This window comes from Aquila chrysaetos, chromosome Z (genome assembly GCF_900496995.4).
Source record: "Aquila chrysaetos chrysaetos chromosome Z, bAquChr1.4, whole genome shotgun sequence".
NCBI classification, from domain to species: domain Eukaryota; kingdom Metazoa; phylum Chordata; class Aves; order Accipitriformes; family Accipitridae; genus Aquila; species Aquila chrysaetos.
This window is the reverse complement of record NC_044030.1, coordinates 23,129,807-23,156,323: the sequence shown is the minus strand read 5'-3', so window position 1 is coordinate 23,156,323 and position 26,517 is coordinate 23,129,807. Positions and strand designations below refer to the sequence as shown.

Genomic DNA, 26,517 nt, shown 5'->3' with positions numbered 1-26,517 from the left:
CCCTCTGTATTACACTATGGTCTTTGGCAAACAAATCACCTCGAGGTAAGCACCCAAATAGAGAGATCACTTTTGAAGGTTACCAGACTAGAAGACTATGTCCACTGCTCCGTCTGTAAAACTTGATTAAAACAATGTCCCCACCTACATGTGGTGCCGGAGGGAGAATTTAAGTAGTTTTGCATTCCACCTAAGGCCTGATACTTGTTTTGACTCTACAAAACAGAAAAACAATTCCGGAAATTTTGCTAACAGATATAGCAGTCTGGTAGACTAGGAAAGGAGACAATCATCTATATTAGTTCTTACTTAGCATGTTTTTCTGAAGTACTGATTTCTAGAACCAGCAACGGTCACAAGAAGAAACTTCTGTTCCTCTAATCACTTTACGCACAGTAACATGAGACTTCACCACCTTTATCACAATCTCAACAGTTACCAGTTTCCACAGACCGTTTCATGTACAAATACTTTAACAGGTACTTTTTGATTCTCCAATTCCCTCAATTGTTACTAAATTTGATGGTTTAACAACACAGAAGCTATTACTATCTCAGGTGCAGATCATCCTGATAGACTCATTCAGCATTTCCATGTTGTCTTTTAAAAGAAGAGGTAAAGCAAGACTGAAGTTACAGCTTCTGAAGTAACAATCAGGACAACTTCAGAACTGCTGGAATTTTCCACCTACTACTACCTGGACAGCCTGAAGAAAGGACAAAGAATGAAGAACTACAAACTCACTGCAACAACACATCTGCCTGGCAGCTGTTGTTAGGGAAGAAGGCCCTCAGTTCTAATCTCAGTTTAGTAAAGTACATTCATTCTCATCCCTACTATTCATTCATAGAAAGACTGATAAATTGATGTGTAAACAATTAATTTCTTACATGTGTATTTGGAATAGTCAATACATTGTTTAACAAAATAAATTTTGTTTCAAGATTATTCTTTTTGGTTTTATTCCCTAGTACTAGAGTACCTAGTAGTATTCATCTACACTTACAAACCACTTTTTAAATGAATGTAAAAGATATGCAGTAACACCCACACTGTTCTTTTTTTTTAATGTGAAGTTCCATTTCCTTTTTACTATCCCAATACCTCCCTTTTTCTGTGTATCAAATATATTGTCAGCACAAGGCAAAAGTTGTAAAGGAGGCATTTGCAACTAAGCTGATGTTTTTGGCAAGTCATGAATAATGTGAGGCGGGATGGGATGCGGAATAGGCACATTAGCTGGACACACTCGTTAAAATGCTGAGCAGCAACACTGTTGCTATTGGGATTTGAAAACTCACACTGAGACTTCAGCTTTAACATCTCATTGTGATCAGGAAGGGAATTCACACAGATGTTTTTTCATGCTACATGAAGACTTGGAAAACATAAGAACATTGGTTGCCATTTGCTAGTTATAGGATATTTATTTTTCTATTTTTTCGCCCAAACATGAGGGAATGAAAGCAAAATGTAAATGTAAAATTGAAAGCACAATCCCACAAGGAGATATTTATTCCACAGCTACTGGATACTGCATATTTGGAGTCTATATGGCACTATATGGAGTCTTGCACATTTGCCTGATGATCCCACAAGCACAAGAGATGAATTGCAAAACTCGGCAAATAACCTCTTAAACAGCGGAAGACAGGCAATTAAGTTCTAACAGTAGAGAAAACACATCTGACTCAAAAAAACAAGACAAGAAAAGTGCTGCAGAAGTAAACAAGGTGGCCGTGTTTGCAGGGAGAAATTAGCCCATATAAGGAAGTAGAGAGAACAGACGAGTGTACCACTGACCATGTTGTGCCAGCATTTTTGAAGTACAGAAATTATTAACCTCTGCACTAGGAGCACAATATTGCTTCAAAGTGTTCTGAAGAAAAACTACTCCTACATTCTCAAACATGATCTATTCTCCCAGCATGGCATAGTGAAAAGAACCAGGCTACACAGCTGCTGTTACAGGATCAAGGGAAAGTAAGAGTCAGAGAAGCTTCAGGAGAAGAAAAAGGAGACATAATATCTTGGAGGGAAGGAAGCTGGTAGGTGTCTGTTCTGGGAAACTGAATGAAAAGGTGAAGGAAAAGCAAGGAGATTTTAGTTGTGTTTGAAATCTAAAGAGGAGTAGCACAGAACTCCATTCTCAGAATTGTATAGGTCAGCTGAACGAGCCTTATGTTATTAAAATGTCACTCCACAGAAATACACCACATAACGAGACCATGGAAAGGACTGCAAAGGAAAATTATCCAACACTGTAACCAAGGACAGGGAAAAAAAAATCTACTGGTGTCATCGCTGATGGATGGGTGTCTAAGCTGTTTTTAAGGCTGCCACAACCTCTGTTGGTGAGCTGTCCTAGTGTTTCACTGTTCTCTCCTGCAAGTTTCCTGATTTAAAACTTCCCAGCTGCAATTCAGAACATTACTTCAGAAAGGAAGTTAACAGCCTGTTTTCTGCAATCACAGGGGATAAGAAAAACAGTCATTACAAATTTAATACCCATCATCAGATGTCCCACCTTCTTTTGAGTAAAGAACTCCCCTTTCTGCATCTCTGACCATCTTCAGTGAGCTGCTCTTGTCTCTCTCCAACTGATCCACCAACCTGATGAATGACAGCATGCAAAACTAGACACCAGCTTAAAGCATAACTGAAAAGAGTAGAAAAGTTGAAAGCAGATGTCCTGTCTTATAATAGCATGATACTGCTGATTCTGGTTTAACTTGAGACCTACTATAAATCTCAGAGGATTTTCTTCAATCACACATCCTGTATTTTTACCACCAAATGTGCTATGGTGTACTTATCCCTACTTTACCTCTCTTGGTTTTTTTAAAGCCATATCTCCAATTTGTCAACACCAACTCTGACTGCAGTCTTAACCCCCACCATGTCTTCAATCTTCCTTAGCTTGGTGTCATCTCAAATTTAAGAAAGTTTACTCATTACCATGTCATCCAGATCATTAATCCTTAACAGTACTGATCTGGCCCAGGCCATCCTTCCAATTTCAATTTGATGCAGTCTTTTATTTGTAAAACAAACTATTGGTATCTAATGATCTCCAAGTGCAGCTTGAAAAAACCCTAAATCAAACTCTCTCCCTCACTCCGTTTCTCTGGCTTGCCTACAAGCGCCATAAAACATCCAAAGCCTTAACAAAAAGACAAGACAGAAGGCATCTATTGTTTCACTTCCACCACTAACTGCTCTTACTAGACTTGAGAAAGATCAAAAGGGTTTGACGCAACTTTTTCTTAACAAATCCATATTCAGTCAGTCAGTTATAGGCTGTCTGCACGCTGATCTCCATCTCACCACAATTTTAAAGAAAAGAAGCCTATTTTACCCTTCCCCACTTTCTGGTGCTTCTATCTCAGGGAAAAAAAACCTGCAGAATAGTTCTGAGGCTGTCTTTAAGAGCCTTACATCAAGATTTTCAAGTACAACTTCTCACCAGTCCTATCTGCAGGGACCATCTCACTATATTTGACATTTTCAGCGTCAGAAACAAAAAAAGAGAAAACACCGCCTGCTTCTCAGCATCAGCCATCAACAGCTCACTGGCTCCCTCTCTCGGGTAACCTTTCCCTGGTTTTCCTGTTACCGTTTCCATGCTCCGGGAGAATTTTTTGTTACACTTGAAACACCTTGCTAGTTTCGTTTTCTGCCTTGCACGTTCGGATGCCTCTTCGGTCAGTTCACAACCGACTTGCAACCTGACCCAGCAGCAGCAGGAAAAAGACAAGGGTCAGCAGCCAAGCACCCCCCAAACCCTGTATGCTTTAGCTGTAATTCAACCAGCTAAGCTTTTACTTCACAGCTCTGTCCTGGCTTGGCTACCCCTCACAGCACTTTTCCCGGCGCGCAGCCCACACCGCCACTCCTCCTTCGGGGAAAGCAGGGGGAAGGTCCCTTCGACGGTCAATGCCTCCCACCACGGGGTGCGTGTCTCACCCCCATTTCATACCACATACGGACAAGACTGCCTGCCCGTCTGTCGCAGGAACTCCCAGAGCAGAAACGTGTGTTTTACAGACGGCACAACAAATGCACGTTCTACTCCCGAGACGTAACTTAAGTGGCGCACTCTGAACGTCTACGCCAAGCTGTTAACACAAACTGCATCTCGCGACCTGGGAGAACAGCGTGTCCATTTTTGGCTAAGGCCGTCATCTCTGGAGACAGAACTGTTGCAGGCAAACAAAGGTCCATTTATCAATGGAGAAGCAGAGCTTGTCAATAGAATCTCTGCCATTCTACGCTTTCCTTTGTGCTGCTTACTAGTTTCAAATTTTGCTAAAACACAGTATCAATTCAGCCTACAGACTCTACCACACGGTAGGGAGCTACCAGGAGCACAGTCTTCCTTCGGAGGTAGTCTGGTCTTTGGTACCTAACTTACCCTTAAAAATTACAGAAGGGATTTCACTGAATAACTGCTAATACTACATAAACACTGGTTTGTTCTATTAAATATAAGAAAGTACTGTTGCAGAAAAAACTCTCAGAAGAAAGGAGATGCTAAATGTGCTGATTACAATTAATTATTACAGCTCGTTACAGCTATGTTAATTAACATAAAAGGTCATGCGTGCAAACAGTCACTATGCCAGGATGAATTCCACATATGCACTATTTTTTCTAAAAGATGCGTGGGGACATTCACGGTAAAAATAAGGTGGATTTGAAAAGCCACGTATCCGCAGTGTAGCTATTTTTCTCCAGGTGCCATCTGAAGCCCGTCCTTTGGACAGCACACAACTAGGCACAACACTAGCCTTGTTAATCTCTTTCATTTACCAGCTGAGATACCAAGAGTCTAGATAAAACCTCTGCTGTAGTTTTATACCTTTTAAAACAATGCCATTTTTATGGTCATGAATTAACTTTTAGAGATGTTTCTTAGTTCAGAGCATTTGGAGTGAACCGTGTTTAAAAAATCAAGCAGACGTAACCAGAGGGATCACAACTAAATCCCAAACTCGAGTTTCTTAGCCCTGTCTTGTGCCAACACTGAAAGTCACACAGTCATAACGTGAGTCAGAACCATGAACTGACCATGCTGGAAAGAAATATTTCTTACTGAGCTGGTTATCAGCCAGGGCAGTTCTTTCACTGAACAAATTCTAGTGCGGACAGAGCGAAGCTTCAGGACCGTGCACAGTGGAACAACTCATTTGGCAGCGTAGTTTGTCTTCAAAAAAACCACGAAACTTCCACTTACTTTACCCAGGTCATTTCCTAAGAAGCACAGGCGCCTAGCTTAGGGCTGCGTATCTGCAAGAAAGGCCAGGTGTCCAAGCAACTTGTGAGGCTCCTTGCTCCCCATCAAAACATGCATGACCTGTTGCTTGAATTGATTTCAGACACCAACTACCCCACCCCAGCAATCTAAGAAAAAAAAAAAAAAATTTTTTTAATTGTTTTAGAATCCATCCACAATGGCCAGCAAAATACTTGCACGTGGCATCCTCAAACTGGACAAACAATGGGAGACAAAGACATACAAGGAGTTAACCACCCACTGGCAGAACTCTTCTTTCATCCAAGTGCCTCCCAAAGGAGGCAACCCATCCATTAATTTCAAACTATAGGTTTTGGCAAATTAATTCTGAACGCATCTAGAAAGTTGCCTCTTAGAAACATGAGCTAATGAACAGTGGTTAAGGAGGATGCTTACTGCCTTGTCTGCCATAAGCAGAAGATGTAATCACACACAAATGAGACAAATTCAAATTTTTACTGTAGTACTGCTCAAACAGCCACCAGTGGTTTCTATGTTATAAACCTAGGGCTATGGATTTGCTAGAAAGGCCACGTACCAAAGCGTCTTGTGAGGTCCTCCTGCTCCCCATCATCCTTGGGAGGAGAGTAACAGAGTATACTAGTGAAGTTATAATCTTTCAGAACTGCCACCAAGAAACCCAAGAAAACACAAGGCAAAAAATCCCAGTTTAACAGCTACCTCTTTTTTCCCCTCTAGGGACCCAAAAGGGAAATTACTGACTTTAAAGAGAGGTTCAATTCTCTTACAGTAATAACCCAAATAACATGGTATTAGCAACAACCTCATTAAAAATTAGTAAAATTCAGTCAAAATTAATAAACCTAAGAAACAACTTCAGCACTTACAAGATAACTGGATGGTCACTTTCCAAGGGATCAAAAAGTTTGAAAATTGTATTCTCAAGCAACTCACTGTTTGCTCAGTTTTTCAACATCACAATCTACCTGGACATCAGGCTCCCAAGAAAAAGAATACAGTAACACCACGTAACAACAAGCCTGAGATATATACTTAAGTCACTTCTCCCAGATTACCAATGCCAATGAGGAAAGAAAAATGCAATAACCTGTATAAAACACACCAACTAACTTTAAAACATTAATAGCTCCAGCTACAATGTTGTGTTATACACACCCCTTGAAGTGTCTGATGTTTACATAAGAACTGAACAGCTAATTAAAAAATATGAAGATTTAAGTTTGAATATATTCCTCTGACCGTGTATTAGCTGTAACAAATACAGACTCTGAAACACATAAGCCTCTAATGAATGTTGATTCTTGGTATGTGTTCTGGACACAGTATTTAACAAAAGGGATACTTTTCATCCTAAACTAAGCATGCAGGGTGTCTCTCCAGCTTTTCATCTATATCCGTCCCCCTGTCTTCCCCCATAACTTATTCCTTTTTTGGTTATGATGCTCTGAGCAAACCTATGGACAACAAAGTTAGACTAAAATCCCACAGAATTCTATACAACTGTGGAACTATTGACCCAGGCCAGTCCCAAGAGAAACAGAGAAAACAGATTACAATCATGTAAAAAAAAGCACAGCGCTTTCACTCACCATCTTATTTGGCATACAGCAAGTATCGTGCTGTATCCATATACAAGCACTCCTTCAGTTACATGGATCACAGACCCCCATGACAGCTTCCTAATGGAGATGGATGAAAAATAAAATTAAGCCTAGGAACAGAACCTGGGAGCTAAAACTGTTTTCAAGACACACTCAAAAACTAGTGCAAGGACAAAGTCAGTTTTACCAAGGTTCAGGCATTTTTTTGCTGGACTTCGTAAAACTGAGTTGCGTGAAGCTTTCAGGAGCTTAAAGAAAGCACAGAGCAAACAGTCCAGATCTCAACTGAAAATAAGATCTTGTACTGGGGTCTAACAACTTTTCTAACTCCATGGTAAGAACAGCCCAGCAATATGAAGAGCCAGACTGAACACAAGGACTAAGCAAATCCTCGTCCCCACCTTGGTGACATTTTGCAGACTGCTTTTAAATGATGTTCCCTTGTTAGATGGCTGGATTGAAGGCAGACTTAGGACTGTACAGCACAGGGACCAAACTGCTTTTGAAATTTGAAACCCCAGTACCTGCAAAACTAGCAGAACAGTATTACTTCTCTCACAAGTGTTCAAAGGCAGTTTTTTATTTCCACCTGTTCTGTTACAGAGTTGATCTTTTTTAAACCTCTCGCTTGCAGGATATATGGCTTTATCATTCCCTAGTCTGCTGACAGCTAAGCACTCACAGCAGCTTCTATGTGCACATTTTGCTCCTGATGCTGCCTCCAACCAGCACAGAATAGCCTGCAGGGACTAGAAAGCATCTACATGCAGAATACTAACTCATGCCCAAATTAAGTTTTTGGAGATCCTGACTGAATGTGTTCGCATGGGCTCATAAATGATCATCTTATGGGTAAACCCCATGTTTTACCACCACGGGGCTGCAGAACTGCATGCACAGTATGTAAAACTTTATGCCCACAAAAGAGGCTGATAAAATCTTTGACAAACCTGCCTGTGTATGATTGTACATTTGCAGAGTTTAGTTTAATTTTAGCTGCAATTACTGAGTTAGAACAGTCTCCAGGAGGTTAGTAGTGTATATATGAACCAAATGATAGAAAAGCTCCTTGTTCGGATCTTTTTGCAAAGTCTGTATATTGGGTTTATTTCAGAAGAGGCATCATTTTAACATTAAACTTGTAAATCCACATTATTACACCCATACATCTGCTTCTTCTCACCCTTCCCCAGTCGTCCTGAGACTATTTATGAAAGGAAAACAATTTAATCACAGGAGAGCATAACCAGAAGTTAAAGAAAGAAAACACAGTGACAGGAAGAGCATGCTCATGTTTTTTTCCTATGTTTTCTTGCAGCTACCACTGTCAAAACTGCTTTGGTAAGTACAGCCTTTGAGATAAAAGGCCTTTTTCTCTGTCAACAGAGTTGTTTGCACTCTGCTTGACAACTCCGACCAACACTAGGAAATTATTAATAGCTAAACACAGAAATACACAGCAGAAAGGAGGAGTCTGAGAACCTCACGGCCATGCAGTAGGTATATTCTTTACATGGTCTAAGAGGTATGACGTATTGCAGTCAGCTCCCTTGGGAACAATGAAAGTTTCACCTCAACATCAACAGAGCGCGCCTCTGCAGTCTGAAGAGTAGCAGAAGAGAGAGGCTAGCAACCACACAAGGCCAAACCTCTGTCTTCTTTAATTCTAGTAAAAGCATTAACAGTTACCCTATTATAGAATTTGGAACTCTGTACCTATCCATTTATTTCTCAGCAAATATCTATGTTAAATACTACGCATTTGTTTCATTTACCTATTTTATTTACAGGAACCTTCACAAGTTCATCATAATTAACCCACACCAGTAGCTTCTTCATGTTTTTTTTTCCCCCCTCATAACAATGTGCAGTGCAGTTCTGAGCTCATCATTTACTCTATGACATTCAGATCACTACCTCTAATTTATATATGAATTTTAAAAACGTATGATGCTTGGACAAGATCTGTGACAATGCTTTGTATGAACCCGATTTGTGGTTTCATATGGAGCTATATCCTAAAGTATACTGTATTCCCTCTGAACAGCTGCACGGAGAAAAGTCAGATTACAGCCTTAGGAAATATCTGTATTCACCCCAAACACTTTGCAATCATTACTTATGTTTAAAGGGGAGAGTAAAAAAAGGAATAGCAAAAGATTATTTTAGAAAAAAAGTAACTTCTACTTTTTAAACACAAAAAATCACGGACACTTTTGTCATTTCATAGTTCTGATTCTTATATGTTCTCTCCTGAAGAACATCACATCAAACTCATCAGGACAAATTCTGTGCTACTATACTGCAATCATTTAAAAATTCGGCCTGCATTCAGGCAATAAAGAGTAAAACATCTCATATTTTACATACGGACCGTATGTTTTAAATAACTGAAGTGTTATTTTTATTCCAAAATTCTCCAGTTATTAGGCCACTCTCTACCCATTTATTTAAGAAGATTCCAAGGCGGTCAGTTTGGGCACTTAACATTTCTCAGCAGTACTTATTCTACTTACAGAAAATGGCAAGAAAAGAAAAAAAAAATTTTTAAAAATCAAGAATCCTGTAAATGGATCTAGTTCAACCAAGTTAATAAACGTATTTACACAAACGCTAGTTTGCAACCTGGATTATAGCAATAAATACCTCCAGTTTCTTGCAAGGCTACAAAAACCCGGCTTATTTAATTACACACCAAAAACTGTAACTGGATGTCAGCGTGAATTACTAATCTGCTATGACACAGCATATGCATTTTGAGTCTCGTATACCCCAAGTAACAACAGCACAATAGCCAAGGCAGTAACTTGGCTGGTCACAGACAAGCCACATCGATTTTGTTCCTTTCATGTAGTTGGTCCTTTTGTGCTTCAACAGGTATCTCTTTAAATATCAAGCACAGCAGTTCAAGCACATTAGCAAAAGCAACCACCTAAAAAAAAGTTTAATGGCAATGGCTGTGGTGGAGAGTAACAGAGAGCACAAAATCTCTTCCCTTAAAAACACAATTAATAGGTACATACTTTGTCTTCTTGAAAAGACTTTTTTCTTCTTTTGTAATAGCATGTGGCCAACAGATGCTGAAACACTGAGGGGAGTGCCAAAATATACTCAGCAAGAAAGATGGGAACGCCCTTCTGCTGCAGCCCATTAAAAAGGGCTTCTCCTTGCAAAGGTTTCCAGTTCCCAAAGCTATGTAGCACTAACACCGCTCAGATCAAATCCAGCAAGTTCCTTTTAACCGCTTCTGTGAAGGGCTAGCGAAGGAGGTAGTCTTTCCACATGACCTTTTAACCGGCTGCACAAGCTCAATACAAAATCAGTAGGTTTATGGGTTTTTAAACATCTTACTCTACTTTCATCAGAGATTTTCTGCAAGGTGTTGACCCCACTGTAAAACAACCTGTGTACACAGAAGAAAATGTTTTCAAACTCTACAAACAGAACTTCGTTCCATTTTTCTTAATATCATGACAATTCTCCCTCTGAATTAAACACTAGCTTTACCTTTCTACTTCATACCCCTAGAAATTACTTATCCATGCTTAAAATCAGAAAACTAGCACATTTGTAACCTAATAATGAAATTCATTTTTTTCTTCACCTATTATCTCCATAGCTCATAGCTTTGTTTTTTAAGCAAAAGTATTTCCTGCAGATTCTAAGTTACCTTATTTAGACCTTGCAGTGTTAGAATAGAGTCATCTGGAAACCCTTTTAGGGACTTCTGTAGTAAAGACTAAATGTGTTATGCGCTAAATGGAACTTCAGTACAATCCACACATAATAAAGCTACAAGGCAATTAAATTTCTAAAGAAGACATTAATCTAGCCTGCCACCTGTAGAAAAACCAGCATGCTCTCACTTTCCTCACTGACATCAACCAAGGCCACATGTGCTGACCTTAAAAAAAAAAAAAGAAAGAAAAAAAAAAAGGCAAAAAAAAGCTGCAGGTGTCATCCCCAAATGCACCAACCCTCTGAAGCTGAATATATTTTTAACTGTAACGTCAGATTCTGAAGCTTTTCAAAGCAAACAGAATAAAAAGCAAAATAAATGAATGCAATTAGTGTTTTTTCAGTTAACAGCTTTTTGTTAGTAATAACACAATCCAGCTACAGCTGCAAAAACAAAGTTCTGCTGTAAACAGTGTTTCAGGCTGCCTTTTGCTCCCAGCAAGGCTGATCCAGCTGATCTCAAGCATTCAGAATCCAACCTTAAACATGGACTACTTTGCAGCTGTTTTTTGGCTGGTTTTTTTCTTTTGTAAAGTTACCTCTCATATCAGAAGAACGTCAAGCACTTTCAAGGTGTTAAAATAATTAAGTAACTAATATCAATCCCAAAAGAAGCAAAAGCCATTTCAGTACAAACCAACAAGTTAAAACTCTTGTGTTTCCTTAGTACTTTTGTCTTGCTAGATGTTGCAAAATTTCAATATGCACATGTCAAATGCAATGCTCAGAGACACAGGCTTAGCATTTCATATCCCATCATTCAGCTTCTGGGTTATAACCACCAACAGCACACATTTAATTATGGTTTATCATTTTGATATCATCCCATTTAGAGCCTGAAAATTAATCAGTATCTCAGGTGAGAGCCTGAAAATTAATCAGTATCTCAGGACATGCTCCTCCTCTCCATCTGTGCCTTTACTTCCCTGCTATTATTTGAAGAGGTTTACAGTTCGATGCACAACAAAGCATTTCCACAGCTGAGACACCATGTTACTTCATTAGGAATGCAAATACCTCTTTTCCCCATGCAATATGAACTCAATGAACATGCATACAAAATGCCTGCCTTTGCTGCAAGAATAAAGATCTTCCCTTCCACAACAGCTCTGGAGTTGGAAAGAAATCTTATAAACCCCTGCATGTGTTACGCGAACAAATGACTAAGCTTCAGCCCTGCAAGCAGAAGAGAAGGGATACTCATTTTGAAAGATATGACAACTTATGCCAAGTAACAGCTGTAAAACTGCAAATTTCGACCCCATTGCATTGAAAATAAATAAGTTCTGAAAAAGAGGCTCAAACCAATAAAAGGCTATAGATAGTTCCTAGTCCACAAGGAAGCAGCCAATTTTACAGTGCTGGCTTCTCGGTTTTCAGCTCTTCATACCGATGCCCAGGCATTTATTGCAATGTGTAACCTGCTGTAAAAGGTGCAGTAACGTGTAGGAGTCAGCCTACCATCTCCACTGGGGCTACAAGGAAGGCAACAAAGAAATGGTTGCCCTCAAGGACGAGCAAAGGAAAGTCCAAGGAAGCAGGGCAAGAGGGAACAGGAAAACCAAGCAACTGGCCTGTATGAAAAAAGAAAAAGCACAAGCAAGACAAACAGTATGCGCAGAATGGCAAGACTAAGTTTAGTGTAAAAGCAGATGTAACTTTTTTTGTCTTTATTTTAATTAATTACATTAAAAAAGATGCAATTACCTAAACACTAAGACTGTAAACACCACCACCACCACCCCAGTTGCTATGCTTTTGACAGGGACACTGTGTGTCCATGAATCAGAAAGAGATGTCTTTAAGACTACGGTGGTGCATACTATAGATACATCCAAGAACCACTGGGCAAGTCTGCTCCTGCATAGGCCACTGGCATAAGATAGATCACGAGGGAAACTGAGACACTACACAAAGCAAGGAATGCATTCCATTTACAAGACTGATTACCTAGGATAGCTAATGAAGTCAAGAAAAGTAAATGACTCCTCCTCATGTCAAAGATAATTTGTCAAACATTCATTCACTACTTTCTCACAAATATGGAAATCTAAGGGAAGACAGTAATTTATAACACTGTTCTCCGATCAAGGCCATCCCAGTTCGGCCTCGAAGGCACAACTCCCTTCAGAAGCAAGGTATTGGCAACCTTCAACAATGGACCCGCCATCTCCTGAAGGACTTTCAGCCACTATCCTCTGGGCTTTATCTCCATTTCCTGCTGAAATCCAGTGTCCCTCCTCAGACACGTCCTGGGAGTTTTCAAAGCTTTCTGAATGTTGCTTGAACTACACTGTTGAAACATCTATTTTGAAATACACAGAATACAAACTCGGAACAAAACTTAGGCAATGTAGAAAAGTCAATCAGAAATGAGTGGCTCGTGTCATGGTAGCATCTCTCAACTGTCCATGTGCAGCACTAAAACGTTAACATTCCCTCAGTAAGGTCTTTAAATTATAAATATACAGAAGTCTATTGAGTTTACATTGCAGAAAAGCATCGCAGTACAGATCAGCAAGTGTGGCCTGAGGGGGCAGCGTATGCGTTAAGTGAGCATCCTAAGTGTTCAGACATCAGAATAATTTCCATGAAGAGAGTAAACAAATGGAAAGAGCAGCAATCGTAGCACACTGGTGGGAAAGCATACATTTTCAAAGTTTACATTTCAGAACCACAACTGTCAAAATAATCATTAGACTGGGGAAAAAAAGAGAGTTCAGGGAGCTGTTTAGATAAGAAATATCATGACCCTTAAATTTTATTCTTAAAGTGACTGCCAGCTGTTACAGGTTTTCAGCAACTTGCTGGCTCCAAAGAGATGACAGTGGGGATTGAAGTTTACTTAGCCTTTTCGCAGGGTCATATTCTTAGGTTTCAGCTTAGATGACAGACTTTGAAATTCCCTCACCCTGACTCGGCTCTCTAGAGGCACTTACTAACGGCAACTAGCACAGTTTTCATTCTGAAAACGCAGGTTCCCACCATCTCCGGCAAACCTCGCCTTTAGAAGTTCACTGTTTTTTAAATTACGGCGTGAGAGCAGAGGACTAGCTCCAGACATACCCTTCCGACAAAACCCAGCCCTAACCAAAACACGCTGCCAGTATTTCCAGATACACGGACATTCGTTACGGCTTACTTCCAACTAACCTACGGCAAACGCACAAGCTCACCACCGCCCCCTCAAAATCCGTCAGCCCGGGTCAAATCCCGAAACTAACTGGGGACCAGGAGAGGAATTTCAGTGAGACTGTAAAGCAAGGATGTTGACAAAAGCTTATTAAAAAATAAACCCAGATGACGATGTGGGAGCTCACTCCGAAGTTTCTCTTCGACTACCTGTGACCAGCTTTGTTCGTTTACTCGCAAAAGCCACCTGCCCAGTGCGTTAGCTGATAAAAGCCGCCCCGGTTAGAAGGCGTGACCTGGCGGAAGTTCTCCCGGCGGTATCCCTCCGTTCCCTAAAAGCTCTCCGTGCTGAGGCGCGGCCAGAGCCCTGCCCTCAAACCCCTCGCCCCGGGAGCCGCGGTACCGGCCGGGGCCGGGGCCGGCCGCGCCGTGCCACCGCCGGCAGCGGGCAAGGGAGAGGGGCGGTGCGGAATGCCCGCCCCCCGCGCTGCCAGCGGCACAAGCCGCGGGGCGAGGGCGGCCGCCCCGCCGGCGGCGCGGAGGGTCCGGCCTGGCGGCGGCGGAGCCTCCGCTCCGCCAGCTACTCAAACTCGGCGAGAAGTTGAGACGCCGCTCCGCGGGCGGCCGGGGAGCGGGGGGAGAGGACGGGGCGGCTCCGTACCAGCGGCGCAAAGAACCTCCTCCCCCTGTCGCTACCTGCCGATGAAGCCATCCCCGTCGCCGTCGCAGGTCTGGAAGAGGCGCCTCATCCTCTCCTCCTCGCCCGTGCTGGAGGTATCGCTGCTGCTGCTCCCGGCGCTGCTCGCCGCCGCTACGGCGGCTGCCGCCATCATGCGCCCAGCGCCGGAGCAGGAGGAGGAGGAGGCGGAGGCGGCGAGGCTGCCTCAGGCGCCCGGGGCTCCCGGTGCCGCCGCGCCTGCCGAGCGCGAGCGGCAGCACAACGCGGGGGCGGGGAGCCCCGGCCCCGCAGCCACCTCCCGCCGAGCCCAGGCGCGGCCCCGCGGGGGCGGGCGGGGGGCCGGGGCGCCGCGGCCGGAGGCCGGAGTGGCCGGGCCGGGCCCCTGCAGCCCCGCCTCCCGCCTCGGCCGGCGCCCTGCGGGAGCCGCGCTGCCGCCGCCGGGCGCCGGGGCGCGGAGGGGGGAGAAGGCGGCGGAGGCTCCCCGCGCCCCCCCCCCCGGCCCCGCGCACGCCGTCCTCCTGCCTCCAGCTTGGCCCGTCTTTCGGCCGGCGTCTCTCCCGGCGCCAGAAGCCCCGGCGGCAGCGTGAGCGAGCGGCCCGGCCAAATCGGGGCTGGCTGCCCTCCCTCGTCATTACGGTTGCGTGCCCCTTAGGGCAGGGTCCGGCCACCAGGTGCTGGGCGAACCTGGCGCGGTCCGGGGGTCGCTGCTTTTCCTCTCCCTGGGCGGGCCCAGCTCCCTGCTTCGGGAGTGCTGCGGCCTCGTTTGACTTCGGCTGGCCCGTGGGAGCCAAGCCTCGGCAAACTGCAACGAACCCGGCGCTTCCAGTAGCCCTGTGTCTGCGCTTCGGGCGGGGCTACCGAGCGGGTGGGAGCGTTCTGGGGCACAGAGCACCAGCCCCTCTGGACGCATCCAGTTCCTTTCCACTGATCGAGTTTTACCCGGGAGGTACGCTCGTTGTTTTTCTGCTCCAGCCGTTCATTGACAGCTAGCGCTCTGAACTGGGTCACGGCTTATACCTCTCCCCGTCTTTCTGTCCCCTCTGCATTTGGGGAAGAGTCATTCTCTCTGCAGTCTTCCTGTTGCCAGGTGAAAAAGCATTTTCATCTCACATGTATAGGATAGCTTCTGCAGTTCCTTTAGTGTCCTTGGCACCCTTTTCGACACCCAATTAAGTTTTAATCAGCCCTTTTATTCATGTGAAACGATCTGATACACCAGCAGCACCGGTGGCGATATCTTTTATCTCTACTGGAAATACGTATTTTGAAACCGTCTAGAATGGCATTTGCCTGTTTCACGGTAGCGTTACATTTCTTACTCCATCACCCTGTGACTAATTAGGTCAGCCAAGTTTTTTCCTAACCATTTCTGTATATGGAAGAAAATACCCACTTATTAAGGGCATGCATTTCTCATACTACCAGATACTATCCTTCTCCTATTACTTAAGTCTTTGAAGACAGCCAGTGCTTCCCACATAGCGACTTGATCTTCCTTGTTGTTAACAATGGCTCGTGAATATGTAAAGTCAGCAAAGTTATCGCACTTCTCTTGTTGCACAGTCCCTTTCAAGTACAATAACTGGTGGCAATAGTTCTAACTCTTAATATTTATTGTACCTCGATTAAGTAAGTCATTACAAGGCAAAGAGACTCTATGGAGTTTTATTAACTAAAACTGCTTGCAAGTGCAAGCACGCGTGTATACTCACTCTCATATTGTCTCAGTCTCTGCAGTTTTCCAAATTAGGTTGCTCGCGCTGGTTCTTGCTGAATGACCAGAGCACTGGGGTATGGAGCCGGCACACTTCCATATTCTCTCCAGGCAGTGAAAGCAGAGAGTACTGCAAGCATCCTCTTTTCAGATTGTAGTGTGTAATCTTTGAAGATTGACATAATGTTCCATCTTTTGACTTACAGTGGGCTCACTCTTGGTCTTAGCACGTTGTTTTTCCAAGTCCTGTGTGGGATGTTGCTCATGGGTGCGACTGGCCGTTTACTGCGGCTCTTTGTTTTACATTGAGGATTGGATGAGCTGGGCAGTCATAAGACCATTTTCTTCAGACAGATCCCATAGACTAGCTGTTCAACACCACACACAAGAATTCTTGCACACATTTTGCAAACATAGCACACGGTTCTTCTTATTAAGAATTAGAAGTCTTAACCATACAGAGTCCTAAAACAGCGTTTGCTGACGAAGCCACCGATACCGATATAGCAAGATCAGATCCAAAACACAGCAATGAGAATCTCCAAGATCAACCTCCCTCCATTGTGATGCTATCTGCCAAGCCTCACAGTTAGCCAGTTCTTACCTTTTTCTCTTTTTAAACTAATCCCCCACATCATCTCCAGCTAAATTTCCCAGTTGGCACTTCATCTTTGTTCTCATCTTATCCGCATGCTTCATGCAGTAGCTTTCTCTGCGGATCAGGAATTCATCCACCTCTTATATTCTCTCTGCTCCTTGCTAATGACCTTTCTGAGTTAGTGAGTTATATGCTGAGTTTTTCCTGCTAGCTTTTCCCTGTCTGGGGGATCAGTTGCAGTTAATTTTTGCATCTTCAAGGTAAGTCCCAAGAAAACCCAGTGCAGTAGTTTCTGACTTTTCCTAATAAAAAAATCACTCGCACCAGTTCCTCCTAGCTAATAGGAACAGCTGATATCCTAGCTGTGGTATGGCATGCAAGACAGTAAAACCAGCTGAGCTTGCTGGCTTTATCGTGATCCACATCTAACTTTTAAAAAGATGTTTCACATCGGTTGGGAAGCAGTAGTCTAAGCTGTAGTTCCCCACATTGCCTGCTGTGAATTATGTGGCAATTCACTCCTGCTGCCAAAAATGAGAGTTTCAGGTGGCAAAAAGCATGTTTAAATTAGAGAACATGCTGTGCAGTAGAAGCTACAATCCTTCCTGAAGTGCATTTTCACTGTCCCTGGTGGGAAGGGTGCGTGGTGTCCAGAAAGTTATGATGAGAGAACAAAGAAGGAGGGCAAGGAGTGAGGCCTTCCTACTGCTGCCTGTCCCCTCTCTGAAAATAGACTTGATATTTCTCAAAAGGAGAGAGTTTGTAGGTTTTCTTTTTGAAACTGGGGATCTTAACTGTCAATCTGTTTTTTGCTTATCTTTTCATCCAAGTTAAATGAATCCATAATTTTTCAGTATTATTTTCTACAATCAACTTTCCATAATGCCCTGATTTCCAAATGCAAATACAAAAATACACCAGAGAGCCATTGCAAAAATTAATAACAATGCTAGTAGTACTAGATGCATTTATTCTCCAATCTTTATGTACACAAAATCTGAGATCTCTGAAAGTTAGGCGTGAGACCCCTGATTTCCAGACGTGCTGTACTCCTAAGACTTCCCACCAAATCAACAGGAGTTTTAAGTTTGTGTGATCTCTGAAAGCCAAGACTATCTCAAGTTAGGTGTTGAACAATAGATAAAGAAAACCACTGTACACCTCTCAAAATTTTACTACAGATGGTTTTGCAGAAGAAAACAGCTAAAGTGACTCCACGTAGAAAGCTGCCAAATGACCAAAATCAACTGACCAAAAAAGAGAAAAATTTCCTGCTACATAGCTTCAGCCATAGCACTCTTAAGATTAACCTCCTTCAAAACCAACAAACAAAACAACCAGTAACTTAAGATTTCAAGTAGTAAGTTTTAATTTAGTTATATTCCTTTAAACAACGTAGCCAGGCTGTGTAACGCAGAACTTTCTCAGCATCAGGAGTCCAATTCCCCAGAATACCGTCCCTTCCCATTTCCTGAATACTGCGTCCAACCCTTTTCCAGTTGTGCCAAACACACCTTCTGGAGTTCCCTGTTTCTCCATGAGGTTCTCGGGTAACAGGCATTTCCCTGTCAACTGGCTGACACACTGTCACGCAGCACTCGGGACAGATGAGTTCTTTCAGGGATCCTCGGCAGAATGATGATGGCACTACATCGTAGTTACAATTAAAGCTTTATTTTCTTAACAGGGTATTATGATTAGTATAGCACAGAATTTATGATTAGAATGGCACAGGATTTCTACAAGCAGAACCAGTATCGTACGATCTATAAGTAGCGTAATACAGAATTGATAATACAGCTTAATGTATAATTTCTCATCACCTGAACCCTCTGCACATCAGGCCAGATCTTAATACATGGTTTGCTGTATCAGTATAACAATCATAATCTAGGCTGGAAAATCATATAAAAGTATACGAGTCACTCAGTCCTTGGAGGAAGCAGGTGTCGGTGGAGGCATCCCTGGCCACCGAACGGTCCCCGTCTCACTGTCCAGCAGCAGCTCCGGCCCAAGTTCCCCACTTAAGTAGTCATCTGTTTGAGTTACGGCCAAACTGTGGTGATACTGCTCAATTTAGGGTTAAACACGGTGCATTGTCCTTTAAGGAGGACCATTACTCAATAGTTTCACCATGTAGGCCTGGTTACTTGGCAAAACCAGTGCAGGCTTTGCCAGTGACTATACCCTTGAAGAAGTGTTTTGAATTTGTGTGGTGGGGTTTTGGTAGGGGGGGAGGGGCTGCAGGGGCGGCTCCTGTGAGAAGCTGCTAGAAGCTTCCCCGGCTCCATGTCGGACCTGCAGCTGGCCAAGGCCGAGCCCATCAGCGATGGTGGTAGCACCTCTGGGAGAACAGATTTAAGAAGGGAAACCTGCAGTGAGTAGTGGGATTGGAACGTGAGAGGAGCCCCTCTGCAGACACCGAGGTCAGTGAGGAAGGAGGGGAGGAGGAGCGGGGGAGGAGGGGATGCCCCTGCAGCCCGTGGTGAGACGGCAGGCTGTCCCCCCCAGCCCATGGAGGGGAGCGGGGGAGCAGATGCCCACCCGCAGCCCGGGGAGAGAGGACCCCACGCCAGAGCGGGGGGATGTCCCCGAAGATGGCCGGGACTCCATGGGAAAGCCCGCGCTGGAGCAGCCTGTGCCTGAAGGACTGCAGCCCAGGAAAGGACTCACGTTGGAGAAGTTCGTGAAGAACTGCAGCCTGTGGGAAGGACCCACATTGGAGGAGTTCGTGAAGGACTGTCTCCCGTGGGAGGGACCCCGCACTGGAGCAGGGGATGAGTGAGGAGTCCTCCCCCTGAAAAGGAAGGAGCGGCAGAGACAACGTGTGGTGAGCTGACCCCAACCCCCACTCCCCATCCCCCTGAGCCACTGTGGGAGGAGGTAGAGAAAATCGGGAGTGGAGTTGAGCTGGGTAGGAGGGAGGGGTGGGGGGAAAGTGTTTTAAGATTTGGGTTTACTTCTCATTATCCTTGTTTTGATTTGATTGGTAGTAAATTAAATTGATTTTGTTTTTTCCCCAAGTTGAGCCCGTCTTTTGCCCGTGACCATAAGTGGTGAGTGATCCCTCCCTGTCCTTGTCTCGACCCACGAGCTTTTCTTTATGTTTTCTCCTCCTCATCCCACCGGGGCTGGGAGTGGGGGGAGGAGTGAGCGAGCGGCTTCATGGTACTTTGCCACCAGCTGGGCTTAAACCACAACAAGAAGGAACTAAAGACTGAAAAGAAAGAAACATCCTGCTCCAGAAGGCACCGAAGGCCAGATGATTGCCAAAGAAGCATGAACTAGGGGAAAAGTAGAGGTGGCGGGGGGAGATGACGACCACTGACTCAGTTCAAGACCTGCAAGACTTATGCCCCCTACTCCTTGAGCATGTGCTGTAGAATAAAATTTGCTTTTAATTTGAAGGGGAGAAAACCGTAGCCCAATAGAAATGGTGGCAGATAAGCAATTACCAATAATGATTTGGGGCAAGGACTTTGGAAACTAAGCGGGTGAATCTAAAACTGGGTAAGCTGCTTGCTTGTTTAACTGCAGGGTGTGCTAGCTTTGTGGAATTGCCACCTAGCACCCATCTTTGCACAAATATGAAATAAATAGTGTGTCTCCTCAGTGTGTGACTATTGGCTCGTTGCACACTGGGTGAGGAATCCGCTTTTTGGACCACGGTTTTTGGCACCTCAGATGGGACAGCTGTGAAGCCTTGACTGGCTCGACTTGCCAGCTGCTGACGGGAAGAAGCTGCTTTTCGGACTCCAGCGCACACCGACCTTTTGTTTTGGGGACTCCGCGAGTACTGTCCCCGTCCAGAGCAGGTAAGCAACCCAAAGGTGCAATGTGCATATTAGAGACATTGCAAGGGGGAGGCACTGTATATGGTAAAGGTATATAGAGGTATTTTATAAACTTTGTGCACACTTGACAGTGAGAACTGGAGTGCATGAAAGTGTGGATAAGAACCTTCTTTTGTGAACAAGTCTTATGAGGAGCAGCTGAGGGAGCTGGGGCTGTTTAGTTTAGAGAGGAGGAGGCTGAGGGGAGACCTTGTAGCTCTCTACAACTACCTGAAAGGGGGTTGTAGTGAGGTGGGTGCTGGTCTCTTCTGTCAGGTGGCTGGTGATAGGACGAGAAGAAATGGCCTCAGTTGCGGCAAGGGAGATTTAGGTTAGATATTAGGAAAAATTTCTTTACTGAGAGGGTTGTCAGGCATTGGAATAGGCTGCCCAGGGAAGTGGTTGAGTCACCATCCCTGGAGGTATTCAAAAAGCATGTAGACGGGGTACTCCAGAATATGGTTTAGTGGGCAAGGATGGTGGTTGGACTGGATGATCTTGAAGGTCTTTTCCAACCAAAATGATTCTATGATTCTGTGATTTTGGGGTAACAGTATGGGACCAGGACAAGGGGCAGGACAGTCTGCAGAGCCTCCCCTTTGCTCTCCATTAGGCTGCATCCTAAAACATTGGAACAAGTTTGGTGGGAATACCCTAACAAAGAAGAAATTAAAAGAGTATTGTATACAGTGGTGGTCAGCATATAAATTAGATGATGAAGAAAAATGGCCAGGAATGGGAACTTTGAATTATAATACCATTTTACAGCTGATGTTGTTTTGTAGAAGGCAAGATAAGTGGGATGATATCGCATATGTGGATATGTTCTTTGCTTCCAAGAAATGATTATGAAACAAGAAAGAAATGCAAATTGTCAGTATCTGATTCAAATGTGTTAATGAATAACAATATCTCAGCTGGTAGGGATTGCTTATAAGGTGTATAATAACAAAGAGTTACAAAAGAAAGAAAAACAAAAAGAGAAACTAAAAGATCAGAAACAAAAGGCTGCTGTTTTAACAGCGGCATTTACTCAAGCACAAACATCCTCCAGGGGAAGGGGTTTCCGCCGAGGACAGGGGTGTGGAAGGGAACAGGGAGGAGGGGGAAACATTGAGAACAGAATCCCTTTGGGGTTTGACCAACGTGCTATTTGTAAAGAAAGGGGACACTGGAAAAATGAATGTCCAAAGAAAAGACTGACTTGGTCTCCCCCTTCTGCCTCTATCCCTGAGGCCGATTTACTAACGATCGGCACAGAGGATTCTGATTGACGGGGACCAGGGGCTGAGAAGTTTAACTCCCCAGCCGAGCCCCTGGTTCCAGTCAAGCTGGGGAATGAAATTGTTTAATTTTTGGTAGATACAGGGGCAAGTTATTCTGTGTTAAGTAGCTGTAAAGGACCTATGAGTAAGTTCTCTATGTCGGTGGTTGGAGCCATGGGAAAGCGAGAGGTTAGGCCCTTTCTCCAACCTATGATGTGTGAAGTTGGAAGTAAAACATTGACACATGAATTTTTGTATATGCTAGAATGTCCATTACCTCTAATGGGACAGGACTTACTAAATAAATTGGGAGCACAGATAACTTGAAAAAAACAAAATTCAAGTGCATATTCCTCAGACTAAAGCCTGGGGAGCACAAGTTTATGTGTTACAGGAACCAATGGAAATCAAGGACATGAAGAATGAACAAGTTGAAATCCCCTCCAAAATTATGGATGCAGTGGTCCCCTCTGTGTGGGCAATGGAGAGGCCTGGAAGAGCTAAATCAGCTGAACCAGTGACAGTGGAATTAAAACAGGGAGCGAAGCCAGTAAGACATAAACAGTATCCTAAGAAATTAGAAGCTTGCATGGGACTGGAACCTACAATAAATAACTTTTTGAAGCATGGACTGCTATGAGAATGCCTATCCAAATATAATACCCTATTCTACCTGTTAAAAAGCTACATTCTCAGGAATATTGTCTAGTACAAGATCTAAGGGCTATTAATCAAACAATGACGGATGTCCATCCAGTGGTGCCAAACCCATACACTCTGCTGAATGCAATAGTTGATTTTAATGTTTATTTTACAGTTCTGGACCTAAAAGATGGCTTTTTCTTTATTCCTCTGGAAGAACAGAGTCAAAAACTGTTTGCCTTTGAATGGGAGAGTCCTACAATGGGAGGCAAGATGCAGCTATGTTGGACAGTACTTCCCCAAGGATTTAGGAATAGCCCCACCATCTTTGCTAATGTACTGGTGAAGGAACTGGAACAATGGCAAGGTAAGAACTCGTTAATTACCTTGCTACAATATGTGGATGATATCTTGTTGGGGGCAAATACTGTTGAGGTGTGTAAAGAAGCAACTATTAGTTTATTGAACTTTTTAGGGCTGGCTGCATATTGAATGTCTCAGAAAAAGGTTCAGATTGCACAGAAAGCTGTGACCTATCTTGGTTTTGAAATTTCTCAAGGAGAAAGGAAACTGGGGGTTGAGAGGAGGGAAGCGATTTGTCAGATTGCCCCACCCAAATCAAAAAGAGAGTTAAGAGGATTTCTTGGAATGGCCAGGTGGTGTCGCCATTGGATACCTAACTTTGGATTGATGGCTAAACCTTTGTATGAGGCTATTAAAGGACCAGGAGAAGTGTTGGAATGCACTCCAGAATGTCGAAAAGGGTTTGGTGATATAAAGGTTGCTCTTATGAGGGCCCCTGCACTAGGCCTCTCCAATTTGACAAAGCCTTTTGAGCTTTATGTGCATGAACGAGGGCATCAAGCGATGGGAGTGCTTGTGCAAAATTTAGGGGACTGGAAAAGACCGGTAGCTTACTTTTCAAAACGGCTGGATGGTGTAAGCTCTGGATGGCCGGGATGCTTGAGGGCGGTAGTAGCCACGGTGGTGATGTTAATACAGCAGGCACGAAAGTTAATAATGGGACAGAGAATTACTGTTTATGTGCCACATGCAGTTATAGCTAGTTTGGAACAAAAAGGACATCATTGGCTGTCTCCGAGCAGGACGGTACAGGATCAAGCAGTATTACTTGAACAAGAGGATGTGGTAATGCGTCAGTGTTGCCCTCTCAAGAAGAAGGATTAACACATGATTGTTTACAGACCATCGAGCGAGTATATTCTAGCCGTCCAGATTTAAAGGACTCCCCTTTACAACATCCTGATTAGGAGCTATTCACTGATGGAAGTAGCTTTGTAGATAAAGGGGAACAGGAGGCCGGGTATGCTGTTGTGACTTGGGAGAAGGAAATAGAAGTGCAACCATTGTCTGTAAATACATCGGCCCAGAAAGCTGAACTGATGGCTTTAACTCAAGCTTTGGAATTATCAGAAGGAAAACGAGTTAACGTATATACTGATTCAAAATATGCCTTTGGCGTGATACATGCTCGTGGTGCAAGTTGGAAAGAAAGAGGATTGTTATGCTCACAACGGAATCCCATAAAATATGGCAAAGAAATTATGGAACTGCTTGCTGCAGTTAACAAGCCTAAAGAAACAGCATTTATATATTGCAAAGCCCATCAATCTGGATGTACTGATGTAATTAAAGGAAATAAAAAGGCTGATGAGGCTGCAAAGAGGGCAGCTTTATGGATAAACATGGCAGCATTAATCCCAGAAAGAGTTTTGAAAATTGAAGTACCTGTATACACTGAAAAGGAAAAAAAACTTGCAGAATTACTAAAATGTAACGAGATTCCGGAAGGATAGTGGGTAACCTTGAAGGGTCAGTGTATAGTACGTTTGCCTGTAATGAAGGAGCTAATGGAAAGGACACGTAAAAGTACGCACATGGGAGTTGAAGCTTTGCTTGAGGCAACCAGATGATATGCTGTGGGAATTAACATGTTGTTAATAGCTAAAAGGATTATACAGAAATGGTGATGTTTGTTTAAAGAATAATCCTAAAATTCAGAAAAGTCCCCCGCTAGGAGAGGTAAGAAAAGGTTCTACACCTGGTGATTACTGGCAAATCAATTTTTCTGAGCTACCTAGTTGTAAGGGATATAAATATCTATTGGTGATTGCGGATACTTTTTCAGGATGGCCCGAAACTTTCCTGTGTCACACCAAAAGGGCAAGAGAAGTAGTAAAGGTTTTATTGAAAGAAATCATTCTGAGATTTGGGGTACCAGAGGGATTCTCCTCAGATCAAGGACCACACTTTGTAGCAGAAATAGTCCAAGGGGTATCCAGATTTTTACAAATCAAATGGGACTTGCATACACCATGGGGGCCGCAATCAAGTGGGAAGGTAGAAAGGATTAATCAAACAGTGAAGAGACAAATTAGTAAATTGTGTCAGGAAACACACATAAAATGGGTTGAAGTTTTACCATTAGCATTATTAAGAATTAGAGTTACTCCAAGGGTCAGAGAAGGGGTTAGCCCCTTTGAGATCTTGTATGGAAAACCTTAGATAACAAATTTAACAGGAAAAGGCAATCAAATGTGCCTAAAAGGTGACCAGATACTTAGTGATTACCTCTTGTCCTTGGCAAGAGTTCCTTCTTCCCTCCACAGGTATATCCAAATAAGAACCCCTGTACCTTTGTATTTGCCTGTGCATTCATTTAAACCAGGAGATCAAGTATATTTGCGAACTTGGAAAGAAGAGCCGCTAGCAGAAAAATGGAAAGGACCTTATTTGGTATTGCTGACAACTCATACCACCGTGAAGCTGCAGGGAATTGTCTCATGGATTCACTACACCCGAGTGAAAGCAGCGCCTCCTAAAATGTGGAGAGTTGAGGAAACTGGCTGAAAATACACAGAGATACATGAACTGTACTTGGATTAATATAAAGTCCATCCTGCATTTAAAGTGTACACAAGGGGAAGTGTTTTTATATTGTTTTATGGGAATTATTTTAATATTATTTTTGTTCTATTTGTCTACCTTTTTACAACCTAGTAATGAGAAGAATGTTGTGGTTAGTTTTTCTCACTTTCATGAATCAGGTGAGTCAAGGGAACCAGGAGGGAAATGATAGCCCGTGGGGAAACAACAACCTCCATTTGGGGATAATTGTGGAAACAAACCCAGATATTACACAAAGTCCAGAAGGATGACACCTCCACTGGAGTGGAAGAAGTATTTAGATGATTGACTTCCTGGTTCCCTGATTTAAGTGTATGGGTTAAGAAATTGATAAAAATCTTAATAGTTGTAGTAGTGCTAAACTGTTACATTTAGAATGAGACTTACATGAAGAATATTCATACCAGTCTCAAAGCGGGGGAAATGTAGTCATCTGTTTGAGTTACGGCCTAACTGTGGTGACACTGCTCAATTTAGGGTTAAACGCGATGCATTGTCCTTTAAGGAGGACCATTACTCAATAGTTTCACTATGTAGGGCTGGTTACTTTGTATAAAGATGCAGGCTTTGCCACCAACTATACCCTTGAAGAAGGAACTAAAAACTGATAAAAAGGAAACATCCAGAAGGCATCAAAGGCCAGGTGATTGCCCAAGAAGCATGAACTAGGGGAAGAGTAAAGGCTGCGGGGGGAGATGACAACCACTGACTCAGTTCAAGACCTGGAAGACTTATGCCCCCCCACTCCTTGAGCACGTGCTGTAGAATAAAAGAACACTGTGCTTTTAGTTTGAAGGGGAGAAAACCTTAGCCCCATAGAAATGGTGGCAGATAAGCAATTACCAATAATGATCTGGGGCAAGGACTTTGGAAACTAAGCAGGTGAATCTAAAACTGGGTAAGCTGCTTGCTTGTTTAACTGCAGGGTGTGCTAGCTTTGTGGAATTGCCACCTAGCACCCATCTTTGCGCAAATATGAAATAAATAGTGTGTCTCCTCAGTGTGTGACTATTGGCTCGTTGCACGCTGGGTGACGAATCTGCTTTTCAGACAACACTTAGGGCTTGTAACTGCCTGATTTTATGGTCAGCGTTCTGGGTGCTGTTACG

The 26,517-nt window shown here is 43.4% G+C and overlaps 1 protein-coding gene across 2 annotated transcripts in view; it reads right to left on the bottom strand.

The window, feature by feature from the left end:
* The window catches only part of MCC (MCC regulator of WNT signaling pathway), a 224,389-nt gene extending 209,688 nt beyond the window's left edge, over positions 1 to 14,701 (bottom strand). The window contains exon 1 of one of the 2 annotated variants that reach the window (XM_030005850.2): positions 14,446 to 14,701. In XM_030005850.2, coding sequence (XP_029861710.1) covers positions 14,446 to 14,582 — 137 coding nt within the window. In that variant the 5' untranslated portion in view covers positions 14,583 to 14,701. The remainder of the gene's footprint in view (positions 1 to 14,445) is intronic. The other variant, XM_030005851.2, reaches the window with a different exon arrangement.
* Positions 14,702 to 26,517: the final 11,816 nt, after the last annotated feature.